The sequence below is a fragment of the Papio anubis genome, chromosome 17 (assembly GCF_008728515.1).
Source record: "Papio anubis isolate 15944 chromosome 17, Panubis1.0, whole genome shotgun sequence".
In the NCBI taxonomy this organism is placed as follows: Eukaryota; Metazoa; Chordata; class Mammalia; order Primates; family Cercopithecidae; genus Papio; species Papio anubis.
The window spans coordinates 25663277-25686977 of NC_044992.1; the positions used below are offsets into that span (position 1 = coordinate 25663277).

Genomic DNA, 23701 nt, shown 5'->3' on the forward strand with positions numbered 1-23701 from the left:
ATTTTCAATAAATCTCTGCTTTTGTTGCTTCATTCTTTCTTTCCTTGCTTTGTTTGTGCGTTTTGTATAATTCTTTGTTCAAAATGACAAGAACCGGCCGTGTGCGGTGGCTCACGCCTGTAATCCCAGCACTTTGGGAAGTTGAGGCAGGTGGATCACCTGAGGTCAGGAGTTAGAGACCAGCCCGGCCAACATGGCGAAACCCCCTCTCTACTAAAAATACAAAAAAATTAGCAGGACATGGTGGCGCACACCTATTATCCCAGCTACTTGGGAGGCTGAGTCAGGAGAATCGCTTGAACCCAGGAGGTGGAGGTTGCAGTGAGCTGAGATTGTGCCATTGCACTCCAGCCTGGGCAACAGAGCCAGACTCTGTCTGAAAAAAAAAAAAAAAAAAAAGACAAGAACCTGGACATCTTCCACCCGTAATAAGCCAAGACTGTGCCACAGCACTCCAGCCTGGGCGACAGAGTGAGACTCTGTCTCAAAAAAATTAAAATACAACAACAGCAGAAGTATGAACTAAAAAAACCACCTCTGTGGGGTGGATGTGGCCTTGGGGGTACCAGTTTCCAGACCTTGTGTCAAGCGGCCTAGGACCTTATCTGTATCCTTTGTTACCTGTCACGGATACTGACCTTAGGCTTGGACCACCAGGATCCTGCCCTGCACCCCACGCTTTAGTTGGCCCACTCCAGCTGGAGGGCATGTTCCCTTCTAGATCATGCTCCTGGTACCCTGGACTCTGGAAATTCCTGTGCAAACAGCCCTGAGCCTGCTTCCAAGGTCTGACTTCCCTCCCCCCAGGGCAGCCTGCACTGTTAGAATGAAGGATGGCAGGGTAGGGGGTGTGTGTTTGCCTGAATGCACTGGGAGTCCCCCTTCGGTATGTATGGGATGGAGTCGTGTGGGAATAGAAGCAGCAAGACTACTAGCAAGGGCGCTGCATTTGTACTCTTGTCCCTGGCTAGGCAGTCGTCAGGGGTGGGCCTGCCTGTCACTGCCCCGTGGGTCAGGCTGTAAATAAGAGCGACTCTCGATTCACTCTTTACCCTGGGCCAGACAGTCCGATGCATCCTGCATCCCATCATTCCTAATACCAACTCTGAGGACGCTGACAAGCAGCAGTCCCGTTTTACAGACCGAGGCACAGAGGTTGAAATAAGTTGCCCATAGCTAGTGAGTGGCAGAAGCAGGGTTTCAATGGGACAGTCCGTGGCGGAGCCGACTGGCTCCGTCGCCAGCCCCCCTGCGGAACCCGTCGGCGCTCGCCGCCTGGGACCGCCAGCCCGGGGCGGGGCGCCAGCAGGGACCCTCCGCGCCCCTCTCCGTCTGCCGCCCGGGCGGGCCTCCGCGGGGGCGCGAGGAAGGGGTGTTGGGTCGCCAGGGCCCGCCTCCCAGCTGCCCCGGCTGCCGGGGGGCCTGGCGGTGACGGCGGCGCCTGGCGGCGGGGATTTGGCGCGGGCCGGGGGCCGGGGGCCAGGGCCGGGGCCGGGGCGCGGGGGCGCGGGGCTGGATTCCTAGGGCCGCGGCGCTTCCCGGCATGCTCCGCTGCAGGCCCGCGCCCGCGCCCGGACTTTGCCATCGGCGGGACTGTCGCGGGATGCGCCCCGGAGCCGCAGCCTGAGGTGGGTGAGCCCCGCCTGGCCGGGCGGGCCGCGGCGAGTCGGAGCGGGGGGCTCGGAGGGCTCGGGGCCCGGCCCGGCTGCCGGGGAGAGGGGAGGCCGGCGCCGCAGCTTTGTTCTCGCCGCGGGGCCGCGCGCCCGAAGTTGGGCAAAGGAGTGGGAGCCGCGCCCGGTAGCGCTCCGGGGCTCGTGCAGAGCGTCCCGGGCGGGCTGGGGGTCCCTCCCTCCCAGGGACAGAGTGGGCGTCCTGGGTGGACGAGCACGGGGAAGCGGGTAGGGTCTTGGATCTGTTTTGTCCTTGTGGGTCCAGAACCGGAAGGGAAGGGGGAAAGTAAGGGAGAGAGAAAGAGAGGGAGAGAAACAGGAAAACTTACTCTTCAAAAACACAAAGAAACGCCACGCAGACAGACTGCAGGGAAGGACCGCGAACACACGCTCCGAGAAACACACTCAGCTCACACGCACTGAGAAGCACACTTAAGATAGACACTCAGGTCACACATAGAAGCACACTCAGAGAAACAGTTCACACGCACTCAGAAACGCAGTCCGAGAAACACACTCAGCTCACACTCACTCAGAAGCACACTCAAGATAAACAGCTCACACACAGAAGCACACTCGGAGAAACATTCAGCTCACACACACTCAGAAACACCCTCTGAGAAACACACTCAGCTCACACCCACTCAGAAGCACACTCAAACAGCTCACACAAGCACATTCAGAAAACAAACACACTCAGCTCACACTCAGAAATACACTCCGAGAAACACACTCAGCTCACACACTCAGAAGCACACTCTGAGAAACACGCAGCTCACACACACAAAGAAAAACAGCTCGCGCACACTCAGACACAAACACTCGGAGAAACACACTCAGAAGCACACTCAGCTCACACACACCCCGAGAAACACGCGCAGAGAAACACAAGGCACAGGAAGAGAGAGGAAACCAAGTGGGTGGTCTTGGAAGCCTGGGATGGGGGAGGGGAAGGAGAGACACTGAGAAGGGGGAGACGGGAGCAGCAGAGGGAAAGATGCATGGAGAGAGAAACAGAGATAAAGGCAGACGTAAGAGGAGGCAGAAAACACAGGCCAAAAGGAGGTGGATGAAAGGACAGTACAGAGAAACACACATCGAGAGAAATAGAGGTGGACCCTGACAATTACCCCCTTCCCCCCACCCTACCTCTCACAAAATCAGAGATACACACAGATGAAAGAGGCAGATGCCAACCTTCTCATCTTTGTGGTCCAGTGAGCTCCAGGTGGGAGAGCAGCTCTGTGAGCCCTTTGAGAAAGGCCTCCTTGGCACTTGAAGCCAGGCACCTCCCAACCTTGTCTACCTAGCAAACTCCTGCACATCCTTCAAAACCCAGCTCAAGCATCAGCACTCCTGTGGAAGTGTCAGTACCCAGAAAGTGTCATGCAAACATATTTACTCTCCTTTCTGTGTTCTTCTGCAGGAAGCACAGGCACATGGAGTTGAAGTGGTTTGTCACCTGTCTGCCTCTCCCACCAGCTTCTTAAGATCAGGGTCTCTGTCTTATCCGTCTCCAATCTCCACTGCATGATGCACACTAGATGGTCCATAAATACTCAGTGAATGGTGACTGAGAGCGTTTGAGCTCTCCAATATATGGAGGATAGAATTAAGTGCAAATAGAGAAAAAGCACCATCCTGGGATTGTACCAGGACTCCTAAGTCAGAGTGTCCTTTTTTCACGTGGAGAAATTAAAGCCCAGAGAGGGGAGAATGCTTGCACAAAGAGAGGCAAGCAGGAGGCCTCCAGTGAAATAACAGTGAATATGTACTTCTGTGAGATGCCTTTGTTCTTCTGGCTTATGAGTTTAAAATAGGTGTGAAAGACCCCTATTCTTCAGTTCCTTTCTCCAGAGGTAGCTACTGTTATCAAGTTACATTTTATGTGTGTTTGTGCGTATTTATGTGTTCATACCAAAAAAAATTCTGTGCACACACTAGTGTATACAAATGCACGGACTTCTTTCATTCTTCTTTTGTATACAAATAAAAGAATTCTATGAGAAAAAGAAATAGATGTGAAAGAGTCTCCTGAGTGAAAACAGGCAAGAGGCAATGGACACTTTAATGCCAGTTCTAAGTTTCCAGCATTGAAACTGACAATTAGAACTCTTTTCAGAACCTTTACAGTCTTCTTTCCTCTTTGGTAAGGAAAAGTATAGTGAATGCCCATCTTAGTTTAAGCGGATGGCTTTCTGCCTCCTGACTGCATACTGGACAAATTCTGTAACCTCCTTGAACCTCAGTTTCCTCAACTGTAAAATGGGGTTACTAATGTCCACTTCATAAGATTGTTGTTGGAAAAGTTTGAACAAAGTACCTGGCAGAGTAGATCCTCAGTAAATACAGTTTCATCTTTCCTCTTCTTTAATGGGTGTTCTTTTGTGCATGTGTTTATGGATGTGAAAACAACTGCTAGTTAAAATGTTTCCTTTTGTCTAGGGTTTAAAAAGCTATCTTAAGGCCGGGCGTGGTGTCTCATGCCTGTAATCCCAGCACTTTGGGAGGCCCGAGGCGGGTGGATCACTTGAGGTCAGGAGTTCAAGACCAGCCTGGTCAACATGGTGAAACCCCGTCTCTACTAAAAATACAAAAAATTAGCTGGGTGTGGTGGTGGGCACCTGTAATCCCAGCTACTTAGGAGGCTGAGGCAGGAGAATCTCTTGAACCCAGGAGGTGGAGGTTGCAGTGAGCCGAGTTTGCGCTATTGTACTCCAGCCTGGGCGACAGAGCTAGACTCCATCTCAAAAAAAAAAAAGCTGTCATAGTCCAATTGGGAGCAAATTCTTCTGATAAAGGAAAAGGCAAATTTGGGGCACGGCATAAAATGTACCTTGGTTCTCTTCAGGCCCTCAGATCTCTGCAGGTGTCGTGGAGGAACCTAGCACCTGTCATCCTCTCCCCCAATTTGCCACTTCCAGCAGGTAAGACCCACCTGTCCCACTCTCTTTCATGGCTTGTTGACCAGATCTGATCTGACTTCATGTTCTCTCAAGCTTTAGCCCATAAGGAGGATGTGAGTGGGACTGAGTCAGGAGCCCTCCGGAAGCATGGAGACCGTGGTGATTGTTGCCATAGGTGTGCTGGCCACCATCTTTCTGGCTTCGTTTGCAGCCTTGGTGCTGGTTTGCAGGCAGCGCTACTGCCGGCCGCGAGACCTGCTGCAGCGCTATGATTCTAAGTGAGTGAGCCCATGGGGGGCAAGGAGGAGGGGTGGGCTCCAACTGAAGAAAAAGAGAGGAACACGTAGTTCAGTGTTGGGCAACTCTAACTCAGCTTTTTGGTTCTAAAATGGTGCCTGCAGGTGTCCTTCCCTATAAAGGCCTCAGAGTTTAAGAATGTTCCTTAAGCCTCCCAACATCCTGAGTCACCTCCTTCTCTGCTTTCTGAGCCAAGAAGAAAGTCACTGAATATGAACATGTTCACCTAGCATAAAAGCTCAGCCATCTGTCTCAAACTGGCCACCTCACTTAGCAAAATCACTTTCCAGCCAGACCCAGAGGAACAGAAATCAGATGCCCACACTCTGCCCATACATCTAAGCAATAAACATTTGGTTTTGTGAAATTCCAACTTAGGACTGTCTCTCTCTTTGCACAGCAGAGTTTTTTTTTTGTTTTTGTTTTTGTTTTTTGAGATGGAGTTTCGCTCTTGTCTCCCAGGCTGGAGTGCGATGGTGCAATCTTGGCTCACTGCAGCCTCTGCCTCCCGGGTTCAAGTGATTCTCCTGCTCCAGCCTCCCATGTAGCTGGGATTGCAGGCATGCACCACCATGCTCAGCTAATTTTTGTATTTTTAGTAGAGGTGGGGTTTCACCATGTTGGCCAGGCTGGTCTTGAACTCCTGACCTCAGGTGATCTGCCCGCCTCAGCTTCCCAAAGTGCTGGGATTACAGGCATGAGCCACCATGCTCGGCCTGCCCAGCAGATTTATTTGTGATGCATTGTATGTGAAATATATTTTGTAAGCAGGATTTAATTTTCGATTTAGGGATATTTTAATTGATAGACCCTTCAGGGATTAACCCTTAGTTTTTCTCATCCTTCTGTCTTAATCCTATCAGCATCTTTGTCAAGTGATTCATAATTTATAAATGCCCATTTATATGATCCAGGAAAGCGTTTCTATTGAACAGAATGCCATGGTATCTCATTTTCTAAAGTACCCTGTTGTAAAATTTGAGGTGTTTTTACTTCTTTCACTTTTCCAGTGTTACTAGGAAAAGGCAGGGATATAGGGATGGACCAAAGTGGTTCACAAGAGTTATTCTGCAGACCAGGTAGGGAGCCCCTGTAGGTTTGGGTAATAGGAACCACCGCCTCTCTATAAAATGTAGGATTAAAGGGAAAATATGTTACAGAAGGGTATAATTTTGTCCTGAAGGGATATCCCTAACATCTTTGTAATCAGGTAGTTACACCCTACTTTTTCTGACTCCATTTCACTTTGCTTTTGTTTTAGTGCCCCCGGCCTGCCTCCCCAGCTCACTGTCTAGCCATGTGCCCTGCCTTGCACTGCAGCCCCACTAGGCTTAGGTTTGGATCCGGGACAAGTGGTCTCTGCTCTAGCTTATCGACTCCCTTCCTTCTTTTATGTGTATGTGGGCCTCGGTGAGGAGAGGGTCAGCAGCAGTCACCCACCATGAAACCACTTGACAGGGGCCTTTTCTTCCAGGCCCATTGTGGACCTCATCGGTGCCATGGAGACCCAGTCTGAGCCCTCTGAGTTAGAACTGGATGATGTCGTTATCACCAACCCCCACATTGAGGCCATTCTGGAGAATGAAGACTGGATCGAAGATGCCTCGTAAGGCCATGGGAACTGTTTGCTTTTCCACGGCCCCCCGGGCTTCTGGAAAATGGTGCCCTTTGCTGGCGTCCTTTGCCAGAGTACTTAGCTGGCATTCAAGAACAGTTACTCTGTTACTTGCTGCTCTTTCCTGTGCCTTTAGTGTTGGGGGAAATCAGAATATGACTTGAAAGTGTTTGTCCTTTCCTTCTGTGCCCACATTTTATAGACCTGAACACTGCGGCCTATAGATGTGTGGCAAGGGTTGTTATAAAGTCACCCTGGTGTGCTTGGGTTATCCTTGAGGTGCCCATAAATTTGGCTCAGGCTCCAGAGATGCAGCTTTTTTCTTTAGGATCTCAGGGATCTCTCCATCCAACAGGACCCCCTACATTTTGAGAAGCGGCTGCTACTTCATTGCCTTATCCATTTAGCCATCCATTCCCTGGGCACATGTTTATGGGGCATTATGTGCAGGGTGTTGGGTCAGGTACTGCAGATACTGAAACAGTTGAGAAGACAGTTATAGTCAGTATCACAGAAACTGTAAGAGATCCCTGCGTACAGTGCAGTAGGCACATGGAGAAGGCAGTGTCTAGGTTTGCCTGGGTTGGGGAGGTTGAGCTGGATCTCACGGAATATTACCACAGAGGAGGTGCCTTTTGACTTGGGTCTTGAAAGATGAGGAGGAGTTCCCCAGGTTGAGCACAGGGGAAGGACACATTGGGCAGAGGGAGCAGTCTACCAGAAGCTTGAGAGTTATAATAAAGCATGACTCACTAGGCACACAGTGGAGCTTGCTGGAAGAGTAGATTGGGTGCGGGGAGGAGAAGGGAGGGGAGGTGCTCTCTCGTTTAACTCATGGGCTGGTCCATGTTGACACTGAGGCATTCCCACTCTCAGTGGTTGGTATTTGACTGTGCCCACTGGTCAGGGCGAGTTGAGGAGCAAGGGTGGGAGCTGGAGGGTGGTGAGCCCCTCCAGATGAGCACTGATGACTTCTTCTTGTTTTCCCAGGGGTCTCATGTCCCACTGCATTGCCATCTTGAAGGTAAACCTCTCTCATTTCTCTGTGGGATAAAGGGGAGTCGAAAAGCACCGCTGTGTATGGACGGAGTAGAACAGGACCTTAGAAAGGGCACTGACCCCTCGCAAGAGGCTTTTCCTTAACCTGACACTTGGAATTTTTGTGGTTTCCTTCCTTTCCTGCCTGGACTGGCTGTTTACAGAATCTCAAGGCTGTTTCAAAGGCTTTATTTCATCTGGTTCTCTTAATTCAATGACCTGTGGGAAAGACAGCCTAGGTACACAGCCACCATTTCACCCCTTATAGAGAAAGCTGTGTGTGCCTGAGACCATGTAGCTGCCAAGAGAAATGGGGTTTCCCTGCTTCCGCCTGCACACTTTTTTTTCCACTAACAGAGTTCAGGCCTGTACAGTGAGTTTCTTTCTGTATTTGGATTTCTATTGTGACTACAAAGTCATCACTAGCCCTCTTTGGCTGTGACCATAGTCAGCCAAATGGGACAATCATTGTTAAAAAACCAAAGCAGGCATACTTCAATCTGAAGGCAGATGATTTTTTCTTTGAATGCCTGGAATCTTTGAAATATTGCATCCAATTTGCATTTTGGGTGATTTTATGGTTTTAGCATTTGTTTTCAATTCTTGTCTGTTAATATCCTACCTAATAGAATAATAGCTATACTGAAATATTCGGCTAGTTGCAAATATCAGGTTTTTTTTTTTACATCAGTAACCTGGGTAATCACACATTTACCTCTTTGACTAGTAAATATTCAAGATTTCAAAAGAGACAACTTTGTCTTTTCTTTAGTGACATTCAGTAGAAGACACTATTAATAAAATATTCTTTACCCCACCTCTTCTTTGGCTGTCTCTCTCAGGGGATGGATAAATGCCTACTAGGAAGTTATTATCTCAGAGTCCAGGTTTAGTTAATTCCGAGAGGCTCTTTGGATATACAAATATGGCTATAGATATAAATATGGTTATTGATAGAGCTAGGTAGGCATAATGACTACAGGATAATGCTATACTACATTTCCCTTCTCCCAGCCAAGATGTGTCCTGGGCCTGGGTTTTGTCTCCTGTTCTCATCTATTAGGAGGATAAATGGCATCTGTGGTGTGAGACGAATCAGCTGGAGGGAGTCATATTGAATTGGAATCAGTGTCTACCCGGGGAACCTCAGATCAAAGGAGAGGGCTTCTAAGTCCCCTCTTGGGATCTTAAGACACTTTTGCTAGGTCACCCGCCCTTGAGTCTCTGTGGTGGGAGCTGGGAGAGGGGTCTGGGCTAACGCCCGGATGGACCTTTGGGCTTCTTTCTGCTCTCTACTGTCCAGTTCCAAGTATAGGTCAGGTAGAGGTGCTTCCTTGCCATGGATAGAGACGCACCCATGTTGGTTGGTTCTAGCATGGGGAGGCCTGGAAAGGGGAAGCAAGCTCTGGGGTGGCCAGCTCTGTGGGTGGACAACAAAGAAGGCTGTATGTCAGTCTTGCCTTTTCCCTGCTTTTCCTAAGGTCCTTTCATCATCAGCTTGACAAACACGCTAATATATTACCTGAGACCATTGTTGAAATAAGTGCTGTTCTTGGAGCATGTGCTCAAAGGGAACAATGGCCCTTTGTTCAGCCCCCTTCCTGAGGGTGCCCTGCTGGAGATATTTATTCTTGTGGAAGTCTAAACCATGAGATGAAGGAATAGAAAGAGAAAGTAGGTTTTTCCCCTAAGCGAGAAGGTGAAATTGGAGCACATGATTTTTCTCAGACAGATTATTTCAGCTTAGTCTTCCCAGAGCCCACACCCTGCCCTTGATCTGTGGCTCCCACCCCAGTTCCTCTCCCAGCCATGCCCTTGGCTTTTGCCACTTCCCACCCGTTTCCTCTCATCTCTGTACTTTTCACATCTGGCCATTAGGTTAGGGGGCCAGCTGCAATGGGACTCATGGCAGGTGAGTTTGTCTTGGGGGGTGATGGTGAGGCCCTGAGTGGAGCCGGGTCAGCCCTCATCTCTCTTCTCCCTGCCGCATTAGATTTGTCACACTCTGACAGAGAAGCTTGTTGCCATGACGATGGGCTCTGGGGCCAAGATGAAGACTTCAGCCAGTGTCAGCGACATCATTGTGGTGGCCAAGCGGATCAGCCCTAGGTGAGTGATTGGCGGCCTCGAGGTCCCCACACTCCATGAGGAAAGAGAGGGGCTGGATGCTGGGGTAGCCGCAGAGCTGGGCTCTTCTTTAAAATGGTGCACAGGCAACTTCAGCTATTTGTTTCCCACACATTTACAGAGTGACCAGGAGGGTTTAGATATCGAGACTTCCCAGCTAAGTTGTGCTCCCACCATCCCCACCTGCAGCATGACCCATCTGAGAGGGCTTTGAGGAAGCTCCAGCAGGTGCCTAGTCCTGACGCCGTCCTAGACTCTGCCTTGCAGAGCCCGTAGTGGCCCCTCTTTCCCAGCCACACACCAGCTCCCCTTGCCACACCTTCCTCCCAGGCCAACATTTCACACAGACACCCACACCCCTGTCTCTGCATGAATCTGTATTGGAGACTAGCTTGGGGGACCCACTCCGGCTGTGCCCACTGCTCCATCCCTGGCCCAGGTCAGCAGCCTCCAGCACTGGGTGGGAGCTGAAGCCATATGGCATTCAACCTCCCAAATTCCAGGCTGACTGTGAAATCCCGTGTGGGAGGCAACTAGCAGGATTGCAGTCAACAGCTACACCCCCTCATTTGGGCTTGATTTCCTGAAGAAAAATAAAGCCCTTTTCTTAGAGCCAAGGGCTGTACTAAGTTTGTGCTGCCACCTGGTGGCTGGTATGCTGATGTGCAAATCAGAGGGTTTTCCACCGGGAGGACACCTCTGTATGCCTGGTGAAACAATGGCACTGCTGTAAGTTCCAGGGACCCACACGTTCCTTGTTGCCATGGCCCCGGGTAAATCACGGGGAACCAGCCCTTTCTCTGCCTCAAGATTAACCAAATAAAAACGACCAGTTTCCTGAGTCGCCACGTGGGTTCCTTTGAGGGAAGACACGACCTGGTCAGCTTGAACTCGGTTCAGGCAGTTCGTGAGTTGAGAGAGTGGGAGGGAGATAATCCAGGGAGGGACTCAGCCCAGAACAGTTCCCGGCTTTCTCTGGAGTTGCTCCAGTGGGGTGTAGCTACATGGTCAGCTCCTGGCTTTATAAGAACCCGCGTCCCAGGCTCAGGGTGGGCACTGGGCATTCCTTCCCCATTATTTATTTTTATTTATTTATTTTTGAGATGAAATCTTGCTCTGTCACCCAGGCTGGAGTGCGGTGGTGTGATCTTGGCTCACTGCAACTCCAACCTCCTGGGTTCAAGAAATTCTCCTGCCTCAGGCCCCTGAGTAGCTGGGACTACAGGCACCTGCTGCCTTGCCCAGCTAGTTTTTGTATTTTTAGTAGAGAGGCGGTTTCACCATGTTGGCCAGGCTGGTCTTGAACTCCTGACCTCAGGTGATCCGCCCACCTCGGCCTCCCAAAGTGCTGGGATTATAGGCGTGAGCCACCACACCCAGCCTCCTTCCCCATTAGTTTTAAATATTCTGCACTGTGGTATCCACTAGACCCTTCATCATGCTTTTTGTGCCTTCTAAGAGCCATTTGGGGGCCAGGCAGATTCCTGTGATATGGGTTATAAGGCAGCACTTTCAGGAGGTTGAGGTTTCTGTGTGAGCCTGGGTGAGTAAGATCAGTACTGGTCCTAAGGTGAGGGTGTGGCATTGTCTAAAGGGTGGACCAGCCCTGGTGCTCACAGGCCGGTCCTAAAGAGCACCTTGGACTACTTCTAGAATGCTCTGTGCCATAATTCAGCCAGGGTCTTCACTTTGTCCTTTTGCCCTCACTCTTTTTTCTCCTTCTGGCCATGTTTTGTCCCCATTGTTTTTCCTGCTCCATTTATCCCACACAGTGTGTTGATGGCCTATTAGTCTCGAGGTGGTGGCTTCAGTACTAGAGAAAGGGACTGGCTGAGACAGGCGCCGAGGGTGACTGTGTCTCTGCATGTCCTCACCAGCCCCACAGCCCTGAATAAGAGTGTTTGAGGCCATCTTTTTTCAAGTGCTTTTAGAAATCAAACAATACATCTTTATTTTTTCTTCCTGTCGAGTGTTTATAAGCAGATTTGGAGCAAAACCTTGTACCACGCAAATCAGAATGGAGTGTAGTTCGGAACTTGATTTAAAAAATTAACCACATGGTAGAAGAAATCCAGTAGAGCAGTGTGAAGCCAAATGAAACTCATGGCCTTCTTTTTCCATGTCTTACATACCTTTAGCTTTGTATTTTTTTTTTTTCCTGAATACAAGAGTAATTCATGCTTCTAAAAATTTAAAATACTGCAGACATGGATGACCTGGAAAGTCTACTCCCTCCCAATTGTAGGAAGTAACCACTATTAAGTGGTGAGTGTTCTTCCAGATCCTTCCCAATCCCACATTTCAGAGCTTTTGTTTATCTATTTTTATGCAAATGACAGATCGAGCTTTACATATTATTTGGCAATTTGCCTTTTTAATATAGTAGTAATCTTGAACATCATTCCATATGTATGACTGTATTTTTAAAAACCACTGGAACTGAAACAAAACTGGAAAACAAAATAGTCTCTACAAAGACTGAACCTGAAGTCTTTGTGCCTCAGTGTCTGAGAATGCAGAAGCAATTGGAGAAAGAACCATTAAAGACCGGGTCTAGAATATCAAAAAAGAAGAATTGGAATAAAGATAGAAAGGAAGGAAGGGGTTGGGTGTGGTGGCTCACGCACCTGTAATCCCAGCACTATGGAAGGCTGAGGTGGGCGGATCACCTGAGGTTAGGAGTTCAAGGCCACCCTGGCCAACATGGTGAAACCCCGTCTCTACTAAAAATACAAAAAGTAGCCAGGCACGGTGGTGTGCGCCTGTAATCCCAGCTACTTGGGAAGCTGAGGCAGGAGAATCACTTGAGTCCGGGAGGTGGAGGTGGCAGTGAGCTGAGATAGTACCCCTGCACTCCAGCCTGGGTGACAAAGCGAGACTCTGTCTCAGAAAAAAAAAAGAAGGAGAAAAGGAGATCAAGAAAGTGAAGTACTGAATACCTTTTGCCTCTGGTCAGGGTGGATGATGTTGTGAAGTCGATGTACCCTCCGTTGGACCCCAAGCTCCTGGACGCACGGTGAGAGCGGTGGTGGGTGCACGTTCGGTTTGTCATGCAGAGGTCCACAACCGTTTTATCAGATCTGTGAGACTGGCTGACTGGCTTGTGTAGGGAGGGTGGCTTTGCGGACTCCTTAGGCTGCCCGGGCCTTGGGTGCCATTTACTTCAGTGAGCGGCTCCTGACTGGGTGATAGAGGCCAGTCCTCTCCTGAAACCCAAGAGAAGAAAGAGCCAATCTGAGATTTTAAATTGTTATGATTAGACATCTGGCCATGTTACATGCTAACTGTGCCTTCCCTTCCACCTTTCCTCTTGCCCCCTCTGATTTTTGGACCCCAGAAGCAGATATGCCTTAGCTGTGAGTGCCGCCCAGTGGGGCGGTGGGGCAGTGGTTCCCAGAGCAGTGAGAATGGAGGTGACAGGTCAGCCACGGCTGTGCTCACCTGCCACCAGATGTGCACATACATAGAGTGTACTTAGCCGTATGAAATTGTTATGTTCCTGTACCAGATGCATCCCATTTAAGAAAGATAGATTGTTTTCTGCCTTGGATTTATATGACTGTTTCATACGCATGTAACAGTTGCCAGATTGGCAATGGGTCACAGCGCTTCAACTTTGGTTTCTCTGCCCCACTCCTACTGCTGCCCAGCTTTGTCCATGGGTTAATAACCTGTAACATATTCTCAAATGCATCATGGTACTCACTATATAAAAGGTATTCTACAGTGAATTTTTCAGCACTGAAAAATCTACTCCTCACTTTGGTTTTCAATTACATTTTTTGTTTTTTTTTGAGTTGGATAAACCAGCCCTGGGCCTTACCGATTTGTAATCAGTAAGGAATGTTTAAGTGAGGGTGTGTCTGTCCTGTGTTTAAGTGGGCAGCAGTTGGGGATTGTGCTCATCTGATTGATCATATCTGAACTGTTTCACAAGGCGCTGTTTGGGGGAGATGTTAATAGGTGTGCTGCAGAAAATGGCTTCCACAGTCTTAAATAGGCTTGTGAGAGACAGCCTGTTATATTCTCCTCGGAGCTTTATCAGGTACATCTCAGAAGGCTCTGAGGCAGGCTTCAGTTAACCTTGTTTAACCTAGCCATCTCCAAATTTATTTGAGCATGGAACCAACTTTAAATTGCATACCTACCAACATCCTAGGGAAAGGTGTGCAGTTTGGGGAATACTAGTCAAAAAGTCTATCTATTTGGGCTTTTGTGCAAAGTCCCTCGTTTCCTAGGAAACCTGACCCTACTTTTTTTTCCCCTAGGACAACTGCCCTGCTCCTGTCTGTCAGTCATCTGGTGCTGGTGACAAGGAATGCCTGCCATCTGACGGGAGGCTTGGACTGGATTGACCAGTCTCTGTCGGCTGCTGAGGAGCATTTGGAAGTCCTTCGAGAAGCAGCCCTAGCTTCTGAGCCAGATAAAGGCCTCCCCGGCCCCGAAGGCTTCCTGCAGGAGCAGTCTGCAATTTAGTGCCTACAGGCCAGCAGCTAGCCATGAAGGCCCCTGCTGCCATTCCTGGGTGGCTCAGCTTAGCCTTCCACTTTTTCCTGTAGAGTTAGTTGTTCTCCATGGCTCAAGAGTTCACCTGTGTGTGCATAGTAAAGCAGGAGATCTGCATCAGTTTATGCCTCTGTTGCAGTTGCAAACTGTGGCTGGTGAGTGGCAGTCTAATACTACAGTTAGGGGAGGTGCCATTCACTCTGCACAGAGGAGCACTGAAAACTGGTGGACTGTCAGCTTTATTTAGCTCAGCTAGTATTTTCAAGAAAATTGAGCCAGCGTCTAAGAAATCAAGAGGTTTCACATTAAAATTAGAATTTCTGGCCTCTCTCGATCAGCCAGAATGTGTGGCAATTCTGATCTGCATTTTCAGAAGAGGACAATCAATTGGAACTAAGTAGGGGTTGCTTCTTTTGGCAAGACTCGTACTCTCATCTGGCCTGTTTCATTTATTTGTATTATCTGCCTGGTCCCTGAGGCGTCTGAGTCTCTCCTCCCCCTTACAGGTTTGGGTTTGAAACTGAGGAACTATAAAGTTGATGATTTCTTTTTTATCATTATGCCTGCAATTTTACCTAGCTACCACTAGGTGGATAGTAAATTTATACTTAATGTTTCCCTCAAGTGTGTAGTTATTGAGTCAAATTCATATGGATGGTGTATTGTGGGACATACTTAGATGGAAGGAGAGAGCCTAAGAATCCTGAAGATGATTTCTGTGTATGCCTCAAAATGAGATATTTAGGCTGGGTGCGGTGGCTCACACCTGTAATCCTCGCACTTTGGGAGGCTAAGTTGGGTGGATTGCTTGAGCCCAGGAATTTGAGACCAGCCTGGGCAACGTGGTGAAACCTCATCTCTACAGAAACTACAAAAATTAGCTGGACATGGTGACACATGCAGCTACTTGGTAGGCTGAGGTGGGAGGATTGCTTGAGCCCAGGAGGTGAAGGTTGCAGTGAGCCCTGATCGTGCCACTGCATTCCAGCCTGGGCGACAGAGTGAGACTTTGTCTCCAAAACATACATATATATAAAATATATTTAAAGACCTCTTGAAGTTCAGGCAGAAGTGAAGATACCACTGTGAAGTAGTTTCCACATTAACAATAGCGATGACATGAAGGATGTGTTCCCCCTTTCTTCTGATAATAATATCTGTTCATTTTGAAACATTGAGATGAGGGGCATTTTTATGACTTGAAACTTTACTATGACCCAGAATCACAATTATATAATTTGGATACATACCCAGATGGCATAATTTCTATCATAAGCCTGTAGGAAAAGCTTGAAGTTCTTTACTTCTCAGGTTCTCAGAGCCAGCTTGCTCTTGGGAGAGGGGCCTGGTATAGGGGCTGCCCAGGTTCATAGCCTATGCTGTCAAGCATGTTTGGAGTTGCATACCTGTTCCCATGTCAGTTTCTCTAACTGAAGTCAGGAAATTCCTCAGCTGGATTCTAGGAAACCAGGAACCCATATTCCCAAATGCAAGATTGGGGCCTGGTTTATCTTTCAATTTGGGCACATTTCATTCTCTCCAGGAAAATGGGCCATTTCCATCCTGCACAATGTACACCAAACCACAGCTGGGATATGGAGTCAGGAGAGGGAAGCTGGAGCTCAACTCTCATGGACTAAAGGATGGATTCTGGATGGGTTCCAGGGGACACCTTATTGGATTGGTGGCTTCCATCAACCCTAAAAACGTTAAGTGGTGAACTTTCCTATCCTGTCAAGCTGTGAATGGGGAATGTATACAAAGTTACTTCGACTTTTCTATTTGAGGCCTCCACAGGAAACATCCAGAGTCCTCCTATTTTCTTTTTACCTCCCTTTCAGAGCCTGTTTTCGTAATTAGACTGGAAAGCAATTCATGCTAAGTGCAATGGCTGCCACAGTTGTAAGTGTCCCCTGCATTTTAGCCTGCACTAGAGCCCTAAGCTACAGAGAAGCAGTTCTGAATTAGTATCTCAAATACCATCCACCCAGTATGGGTCTGTGGGGTGGAGAGCTTTCCCAGCACCCCTAAAGCAATGCCCAATGTCAATTACCTTCTCTAAGTCCTGGCAAGTCCTGGCACACCGGCTTTCTGGATCCCGTAGATGCTGCCCTTTCTGTTGTGAGGAGAGGTTGCCAAAGATATTGGAGGTATCTGCTGGACTGTAGGATTTCTGATTCCACTGCTGTGTAGTTTTTCTTTCTAGTGCTGTACAAGAAGCCTCTGGATAAATCTGGTGTTGGTGGCTGATGGTTGAGGTAGAAGCAGTCATGGGGTAGGAGGCAATGCCACTCCTCTAGGCCCTTTGGGAGTTGGCTGAAGTTACTTCCTCCCTTGGAAGGGGCTGGTTAGTGAGTGCCAGGGATCTCAGGAGTGTCTCTGTGCCAGATGTGGTTTCCCAGGCAACAGACACATTCCTAAGTCCCTAGTTCACTAGCATCTATATAGATGGTAGTAGAGCCTTCCTTCCATGTCTCCCTTCCCCTGGCCTGGAGTAGGAGCATTAGACTCAAATTCTGATGAAAAAGAAATTACCTGGACATAGGAATTCAATGTGAAGAGAATAAGATATTTGAAGTCAGACAGAATTAGGTTTGAATTTGGGCTCAGTGACTTACGGTGTGAGCTTGGTCAGGTTCTTAACATTCTGGTCCTTAGCATTCCCATCTGTATGATCAAGGCTATCGTCATTGGGTTGGTATGCCAATCATGCGAAGTGGTATGTGTGAGCTGCCCAACTGTGGACCTGGTTCTGATTAGTCAATGTTAACCCCTCTTTCTCCACAGCTTCCCGTTCTTTGATGCCGCTGACCCAGATGGCATCACCTCATTTACCATGGCTTGGTCCAAACAGCGACTTCTGTTCATGGGCTCTGGAATTGAGTGGCCAAAAATCTGGAATCCCTGCAGTAGGGAGAGTAGCCTTGTCCCTGCCCTGCTACAAGTCTGTCCATATGGAGACATACAAAGCCGTGGGCCTCTTATCAACATTCAAAGGGTTGATTGTGCAAGCTCACATTCCTCTAGAGCAACTCCCCCAGCTTGTGAGATCTCCGAGAGGGAACATGTGTTCCTGGCATCCAACTTCCCCTGGTGCTCCCCCTGACCTGCCTCATTCCAGCAGTTCCCTCTCTTCAGAGACCCTGTGTGCCCACACGAGTGGACTTTTAGAAAATGGCCTATAGTTCAAAGGCCCTGCATTGCTTTATGGCCTTGGAAATGTGGGGAAAGTGTCAGACGAAGAATTTCTATCCTCCTTACCTCCTCCCTGTCTCCCATAAATGCATACTGAGAGCTTACTGTGAAGGAGGGGTCGTGCTAGATGCTGGAGCTATGGAACAAAAGGCACAATCCCTGCCCTTAAGGAGCGATAGAGAAATGAGCAGCTACTGGAGCCATGGCTGTAGCCAGTGCTGTGTTGGAGGGGACTGCAAGAGGGGCCGTGGGCACACAGAGCAGGGACAGGGCAGGGAGGCGGTCGAAATAGGAAAGAGCTGCTCCCTGAATGGAGACTTGATAAAGAAGGAGTCAGGCATCAGAACAGAAAATGGTCCCAGCTACTCAGGTGGCAGAGGCGGGAGGATCGCTTGAGCCCAGGTGGGGCGGAGGCTGCAGTGAATCTTGATAGAGCCACTACACTGTAGCTTGGGCGACAGAGCAAGACCCCGTTTCAAAACACACACATGTACACACACATAGAAAGTGCCGGGGGAAGTAATATGGTTGTGTTGTGTTTGTTCTGGTGGGTCTTACTGTGTTTCTATGAGAAAGGCTGATGAGCAATTTTGAGAATTTGAGGCAAAACTGGTTCTTCCTATTTCATCCTATTTGTATTTTTATTATCCCAATGTTTTAGGTAAGGAGACCAAAGCAGAAAGATCAGTAACTCTCCTGGAGTCTCACAATTAATATGAATCAGAGCAGGATCTTCAGCTCCCCAACTTGTGTTTTTCACTGGCACATCTTCCTGCCTGGGTGCAGCAGGTGGGAAATCCATCATGGAAAGGAAAGAACAGACATGAGAGTCATTCCATTCTCTTCTAGTTCAAATCTTTTTTGTGAAAAAAAAAAAAAAAAATGGTAATTGTGACCCATGAACTAATTTCATGGCTTACAGTCCACAGGATGATAGAACATAGGTACTAAAATGAGGGCTGGGGCATGGCTGAGGTATTTCCTCTCCTTCCAAAATGACTTAATTTTATCTATTTAAAATAAAATTTGCATTTACCAGAATAGCGGCAAAAATTTATGGTGCAGAATAGAAGAATTGATTTATTACATGATTGATTAGTTCAAGAGTCATCTGTTGAGCATCTGCACTGGATTAGGCCCAGAGATGCAGGAATGAATAAAAAGATAATCTCTCTCTTGAGGCACATATAATCTAAGGTGGAAAGAAAACCATAAAGAGTCATTTTCAATACAGTGTGGTAAGGGCTAAGGGAGGGAATGTGCGTGTGATGACAGCACAGATCAGGGCCACCAAACCCAGGTCATGAGAGTTTCCTAAAGGTGGTGACATCTCAGAATTGTCTGTCAAGGAGGAGTAGCACAGAAAGGAAGGTGTTAGGAGAAGACAGGGTGGGGTTGGGGAAGGCGGAAGTGGAGGACAGAGCATCCAGGCAGGGCCATCTGTGCAGACATGACGTTCCATGCCATGCTCAGGACATGTCAGCTGGTTCAGTAACTGCAAGTCTCAGGTGGGAGCTGGGGCACGGTGGGAGGTGAGCCTGGAGAAGAAGGTGAGGATGAAACTCTGGAGAGTCTCATAGGCCTTGCTGAGGTCTTTGGACTTTTTCTGTAGGTCGTAGGGGGCAATTGAAAGTTGAAAATTGCTTTCTTATTTTTTTCCTGGGACACTAGCAATTGATCACTGCACCCTCACCAGCCTTTAATGTTTTCCTAATTTGATAGGTGAACAATGGCTTAGCATTGTGTTAATTTGCATTTCTGTGACTACTGGTGCAGTTAGACATTTTTTGAATGTGTTTATTAGCTATTTATACATATTCATGACCATTGCCCATTTTTCTACTGGGATTTTAGTATTATTCTTATGGACTTATATAAGCTCTTTATATATTAAACATAACAACCCTTTGTCATATTTATTGCATATATTTTTCCCCAGCCTTGTCATTTGCTTTTTAGTTTTGTTTACAATGGTTTCTGATGTCCAAAAAGTTTCAAATTTGGTGTAGTCAAATTTATTGATTTTCTTTTCATTAGTGATTTCTTCCATTGCTTTTATACTTTCTTACCCAGAGATAAAATAAATATCATAGAAATATTTGAAGCAGTGGAGTGTTCTGGGTGGAATATTAATAATAATATTCACATGTTAGGTGGAGTGGCAGAAAAACCCAGCAGGGTATAAAAAAACCCAAACCTTCCTTTATCCACCCCAAACCCAGCTCAAGGTTAAGGGTAGGAACAGTCACAGGCCAAAGAAATAGACAGTCACAGGTCAAAGAAATTGATGAGAAGAGGAAGGGAAACCTTGAAGGACGAGTAGGAGCTGGTCAGGCATACAGGGTGTGTGGGAGTAGCACAGAAAGGAAGCTGCATGTCCCAAGGTAGAGGCTGAAGAAACAAGCATGTCCGAGTGCCAGGGACAGAGAAAAGCCACACAATTTTCACAGGGCAGAGAAAAGCCACACAATTTCTGCTGTCATGAGATTGTAGTCTGGTGAGGGAAGACAGACATTAAACAAATGTTGCATAAATAAATGTAAAATGAAAACTTTTAAAAGTGTTGTAAGAAAAGAATTTGAGTCTTATGAGAGATTATAAGGGAAACTGATCTATCCAGATGTCAAGGAAGGCTTGCATTAAGAGAGTCTTTGGTCTACTATCTGGAGGATAAGGCCATAGGTGAAGAAGTGGGTGTACAAGGAACTGTATGTGCAAAGGCCCTTGGGCAGAAGGACAAGAACTGAGACCAGGCCAGTGTGACTGGAGAGCAGACGGGGAAGAAGGTCAGGTGAAAATGGGGGAGGGGTCAAATCATGCCAGACTTTGCAGGCCATGTGAAGGACTTTGGTCTTTCTCCGAAGAGTGATGAGAACCCATTCAAATGGTTTACTCAAATCTGGTGGGGTTTGATTAGAGGTGGAGATATAATCAGATTTATATTTTGAGAAGATCCTTTTGCCTTCTACATGGAGAACCAATAGGAGGAGGCTGGAGCAGATAGGAGATGCCTGATGCTGCTGCAGCAGTCTAGGTGAGAGATGATGGTAGCTTGGTCTAGGCAGGGAGAGGAAGATGGAGAGGGGAGTGGACACATTTGAGAGATGTGTAGGAAGTAAATAGAACTTGGGTGGATTGAATATGGGACAGTGATACAAGATAATAATGTGCCAAGAAAGACTCCTACGTTTCAAGTTTGCATACCTATATGGGGGTGACAGTTTGGGACTAGGGGTCACTGGTACAGGAAGCACCAGAAGAGGATCAGGTTTGGGGACGAGTTTAAAGTCATCCATTTTGGACTTGAAGAGTTTGCGGTGCATTTGAGATATCTGAGTTGAGTTAGATATATAATGGTTGGAGCTCAGAGAAGACTGGGCTAAAGGCTTTTCATAAGTTATTATGAGAGTTTTGGCCATGGGTGCAATCCTAGGGAAAGAGTGTGGAGTGAAAATTGCAGAGGGGTATAAGAAACTCTAACATCGAATATGATATCGGGCCAGTTCAAAGCTCTGTACAGTTATGTTGATGGTTAAATGAAATTGCATATGCCCAGTTCCTGGCACACAGTAGGCACTCAGTAAATATTAAACATATCTCCTTTCTCTCCTTTGTTTCTCTGCTCCCTTTATTCTATTTCTCTCTCTTTCCTGGCTCTGTGTATTGCAACCAGAGATTCAAGCTGACTTCTTCCAACTTCCCCAGGGTACCTAGTGCACGAACCTGGCATGCATCACTCTCCTCCAAGACCCAGCCTAGGAGAGCCTACCTCTCAAGAGAGCTGTCTCAGGCTGAAGTAAGGGTACTTTGGGCCTTTGTTTGGTTACCAATGATCAGTGCTCAGAGAGCCAGTCTTTTTTTTTTCCCCTCCCTCCCTCCCTCCCTCCCTCCCTCCCTCCCTCCTTCCTTCCTTCCTTCCTTCCGTTCTTTCTTTCATTTGATCGTTCGTTTTTTTTAGACGGGGTCTCACCCTGTTACCCAGGCTAGAGTGCAGTGGCATGATCTCTCAGCTCACTGCAACCTCCACCTCCTGGGCTCAATCAATCCTCCCACCTCAGCCTCCTGTGTAACTGGGACTACAGGTGCATGCCACCACACCTGGCTAATTTTTGTATATTTTTTTTGTAGAGATGGGGTTTTACCATGTTGCCCAGGCTGGTCTCAAACTGCTGAACTCAAGCAATCTGCCCACCTTGGCTTCCCAAAGTGCTGGGATTACAGGCGTGAGCCACTGCACCCATCCGAGAGCTAATTTTCTTGGGACACACAGCAACTTCTACTGGATGATCACACCTTAGAATGATAATTATGTCATCTTGCATTTCCAGAACATTTTGTATTTTTTCAGGGAGTTTTCACAATGATTATCTCAGTTGTTCATCAAAGGATTTTTCATTATGAACTGCATTTTCGTATTTTATTTACCTATAATCCTTTCCCCACTGCTGAAACAATAGCATTCTGAGCAAACACGCATATGGCTAACAAATCCACTCTTATTCATAAGATTTCTTTTTCTTGTTTTCCCATTTTATTTTTAAATCATGATTTTTATCTTCCAGGCCATATTCTTTCACACATTTTTGTTATTCTCAAAATCATGATTCCATTCTTTCTCTTCTGATTTGGCACGTGCCCTCTTCATCTCCTTTCACCGATGAGGGTTCTGGCCCCGAACGCCCATTGTTCCAGCACATTCAGAGACTCACGTTTCTGACTCCTCTCCACCTCATTCCTCTCTGAGGCAAGTGCTGTTTATTTTGCATTGAAGTTTCATATTACCTTTAGCTAGAGATTTGTTATGCAAGACAACCTCATGATCGTGCAGCCTCATGCAGATTTTTCCTTTGTCCTGGCATCTCGAAGATTCTTTTCTGCTTCTCAAATCACTTCTTTTTTTCCCATTCTTCATGACACTTTCCTGATTTCCCTTTCTGTGTTCTTGATCTTTATCTTCTGCTATCTGAATTCATCATCTCAGCAAACATGTGTCAAGCATCTACTATGAACCAGACTCTGTGCTGGACTCTGGGGATTCAAAAACCCATGACCTGATCTTGACCTTGAAGTATTCACAGCCTGCAACAGTGGGTCTCAGACCTCGTGGCATGTTTGAATCATCATCTGAAGAACTTTAAAAAAATACTAATTCTAAAGTCCTGGCCCTAGAGATTCTGGTTTAATTGGTATTGACTGAGACCCTGGCATTGTTATTTTTAAACAGAGATCCTAATGTGCACCCAGGGTTAAGAAACATTCACTGGTCTAATGGATGAAACAGATGTGGAGACAAATGATGTTAATACAATGTGAAGGCAGAAGTAAGCACAGAGGGCAGGAGGAGAACAGAAGAGACATCCGGGATCCAGCTTAGGAAATGAGAATGCCGGGCAGGTTACCCAGAGTGGATGACTCAGTGCCCCGTCTCATCCCAGAAGAACTTTTTGCAGAGCCCATCCTTCCTCCCATTTTCCAGTCAAATAGGAGAAATGAAAGTCTCTCCTAGAGTTACCTTTTATCTTAAGGAATAGAAGAGCAATTATGAGCATAGGCTTGGGATACAAGAAACACATTCAAATCTCAGCTTTGCCACTTACTGTGTGGCCTTACACAAAATCGTGTATGTGTGTGTCTGTGTGTATGAGTGAACTGAGGGAGCTAATGTATGTAATGTGCCTCACTCACTGCTTTACATTCAGTAGATGCTCAAAAAAATTGTAGCTATGGGCCTGGTGTGGTGGCTCACACCTGTAATCCCAGCACTTTGGGAGGTCAGGTGGGTGGATTACTTGTGGCCAGGAGTTTAAGACCAGCCTGGCCAACATGATGAAACCCCATCTCTACTAAAAATACAAAAATTAGCCAGGTGTGGTGACATGCACCGGTAATCCCAGCTACTTGGGAGGCTGAGGCAGGAGAATTGCTTAAGCCTGGGAGGCGGAGGTTTCAGTAGCTGAGATTGCCCCACTGCACTCCAGACTGGGCCACAGAACAAGACGCCGTCTCAAAAAAAAAAAAAAAAAATTGTTGCTCTGTACACTTCAAAGTACACACACAGACACACACTCACACACACACAAACACACATGCTGATGATGCTCAGCATGTCTTCTTCCAGCAGCAAGTACTCAGATGACTTTCTGTGTTTGCTCAGATGACTTTCTGTGTTTGCCCTGCTGGCCCATCCCTGCTTGGGGGAGATACTTCACTTGGTCTGTCTCCACGTGATCTTTGAAGGCAGATGTCTGAGCCTCAGCCCCCATGTGCCTGCTCCTCTCCAGGTCCTTTCCCTTGTCTTCCCCAGTTGTTTAGCATCTTCTTTACCTCCAGCATTCCTGCCAACATTG

At 47.5% G+C, this 23701-nt stretch overlaps 1 protein-coding gene across 2 annotated transcripts; it reads left to right on the forward strand.

Moving 5' to 3' along the window:
• The first annotated feature begins 1288 nt into the window (after positions 1-1288).
• On the forward strand, positions 1289-15408 carry TMEM98 (transmembrane protein 98). Of its 2 annotated transcripts, XM_021928923.2 has the most exons (8): positions 1405-1628; positions 4522-4597; positions 4670-4854; positions 6348-6479; positions 7479-7512; positions 9520-9635; positions 12610-12669; positions 13922-15408. In XM_021928923.2, the coding sequence occupies exons 3-8, from the start codon at positions 4724-4726 to the stop codon at positions 14127-14129; spliced, it is 681 nt and encodes a 226-aa protein (XP_021784615.1). In that variant the 5' UTR covers positions 1405-1628; positions 4522-4597; positions 4670-4723; the 3' UTR covers positions 14130-15408. The 2 variants fall into 2 exon arrangements, with proteins under 2 accessions (XP_003912643.1, XP_021784615.1); XM_003912594.4 differs by lacking the exon at positions 4522-4597 and having other exon boundaries at positions 1289-1628.
• Positions 15409-23701: the final 8293 nt, after the last annotated feature.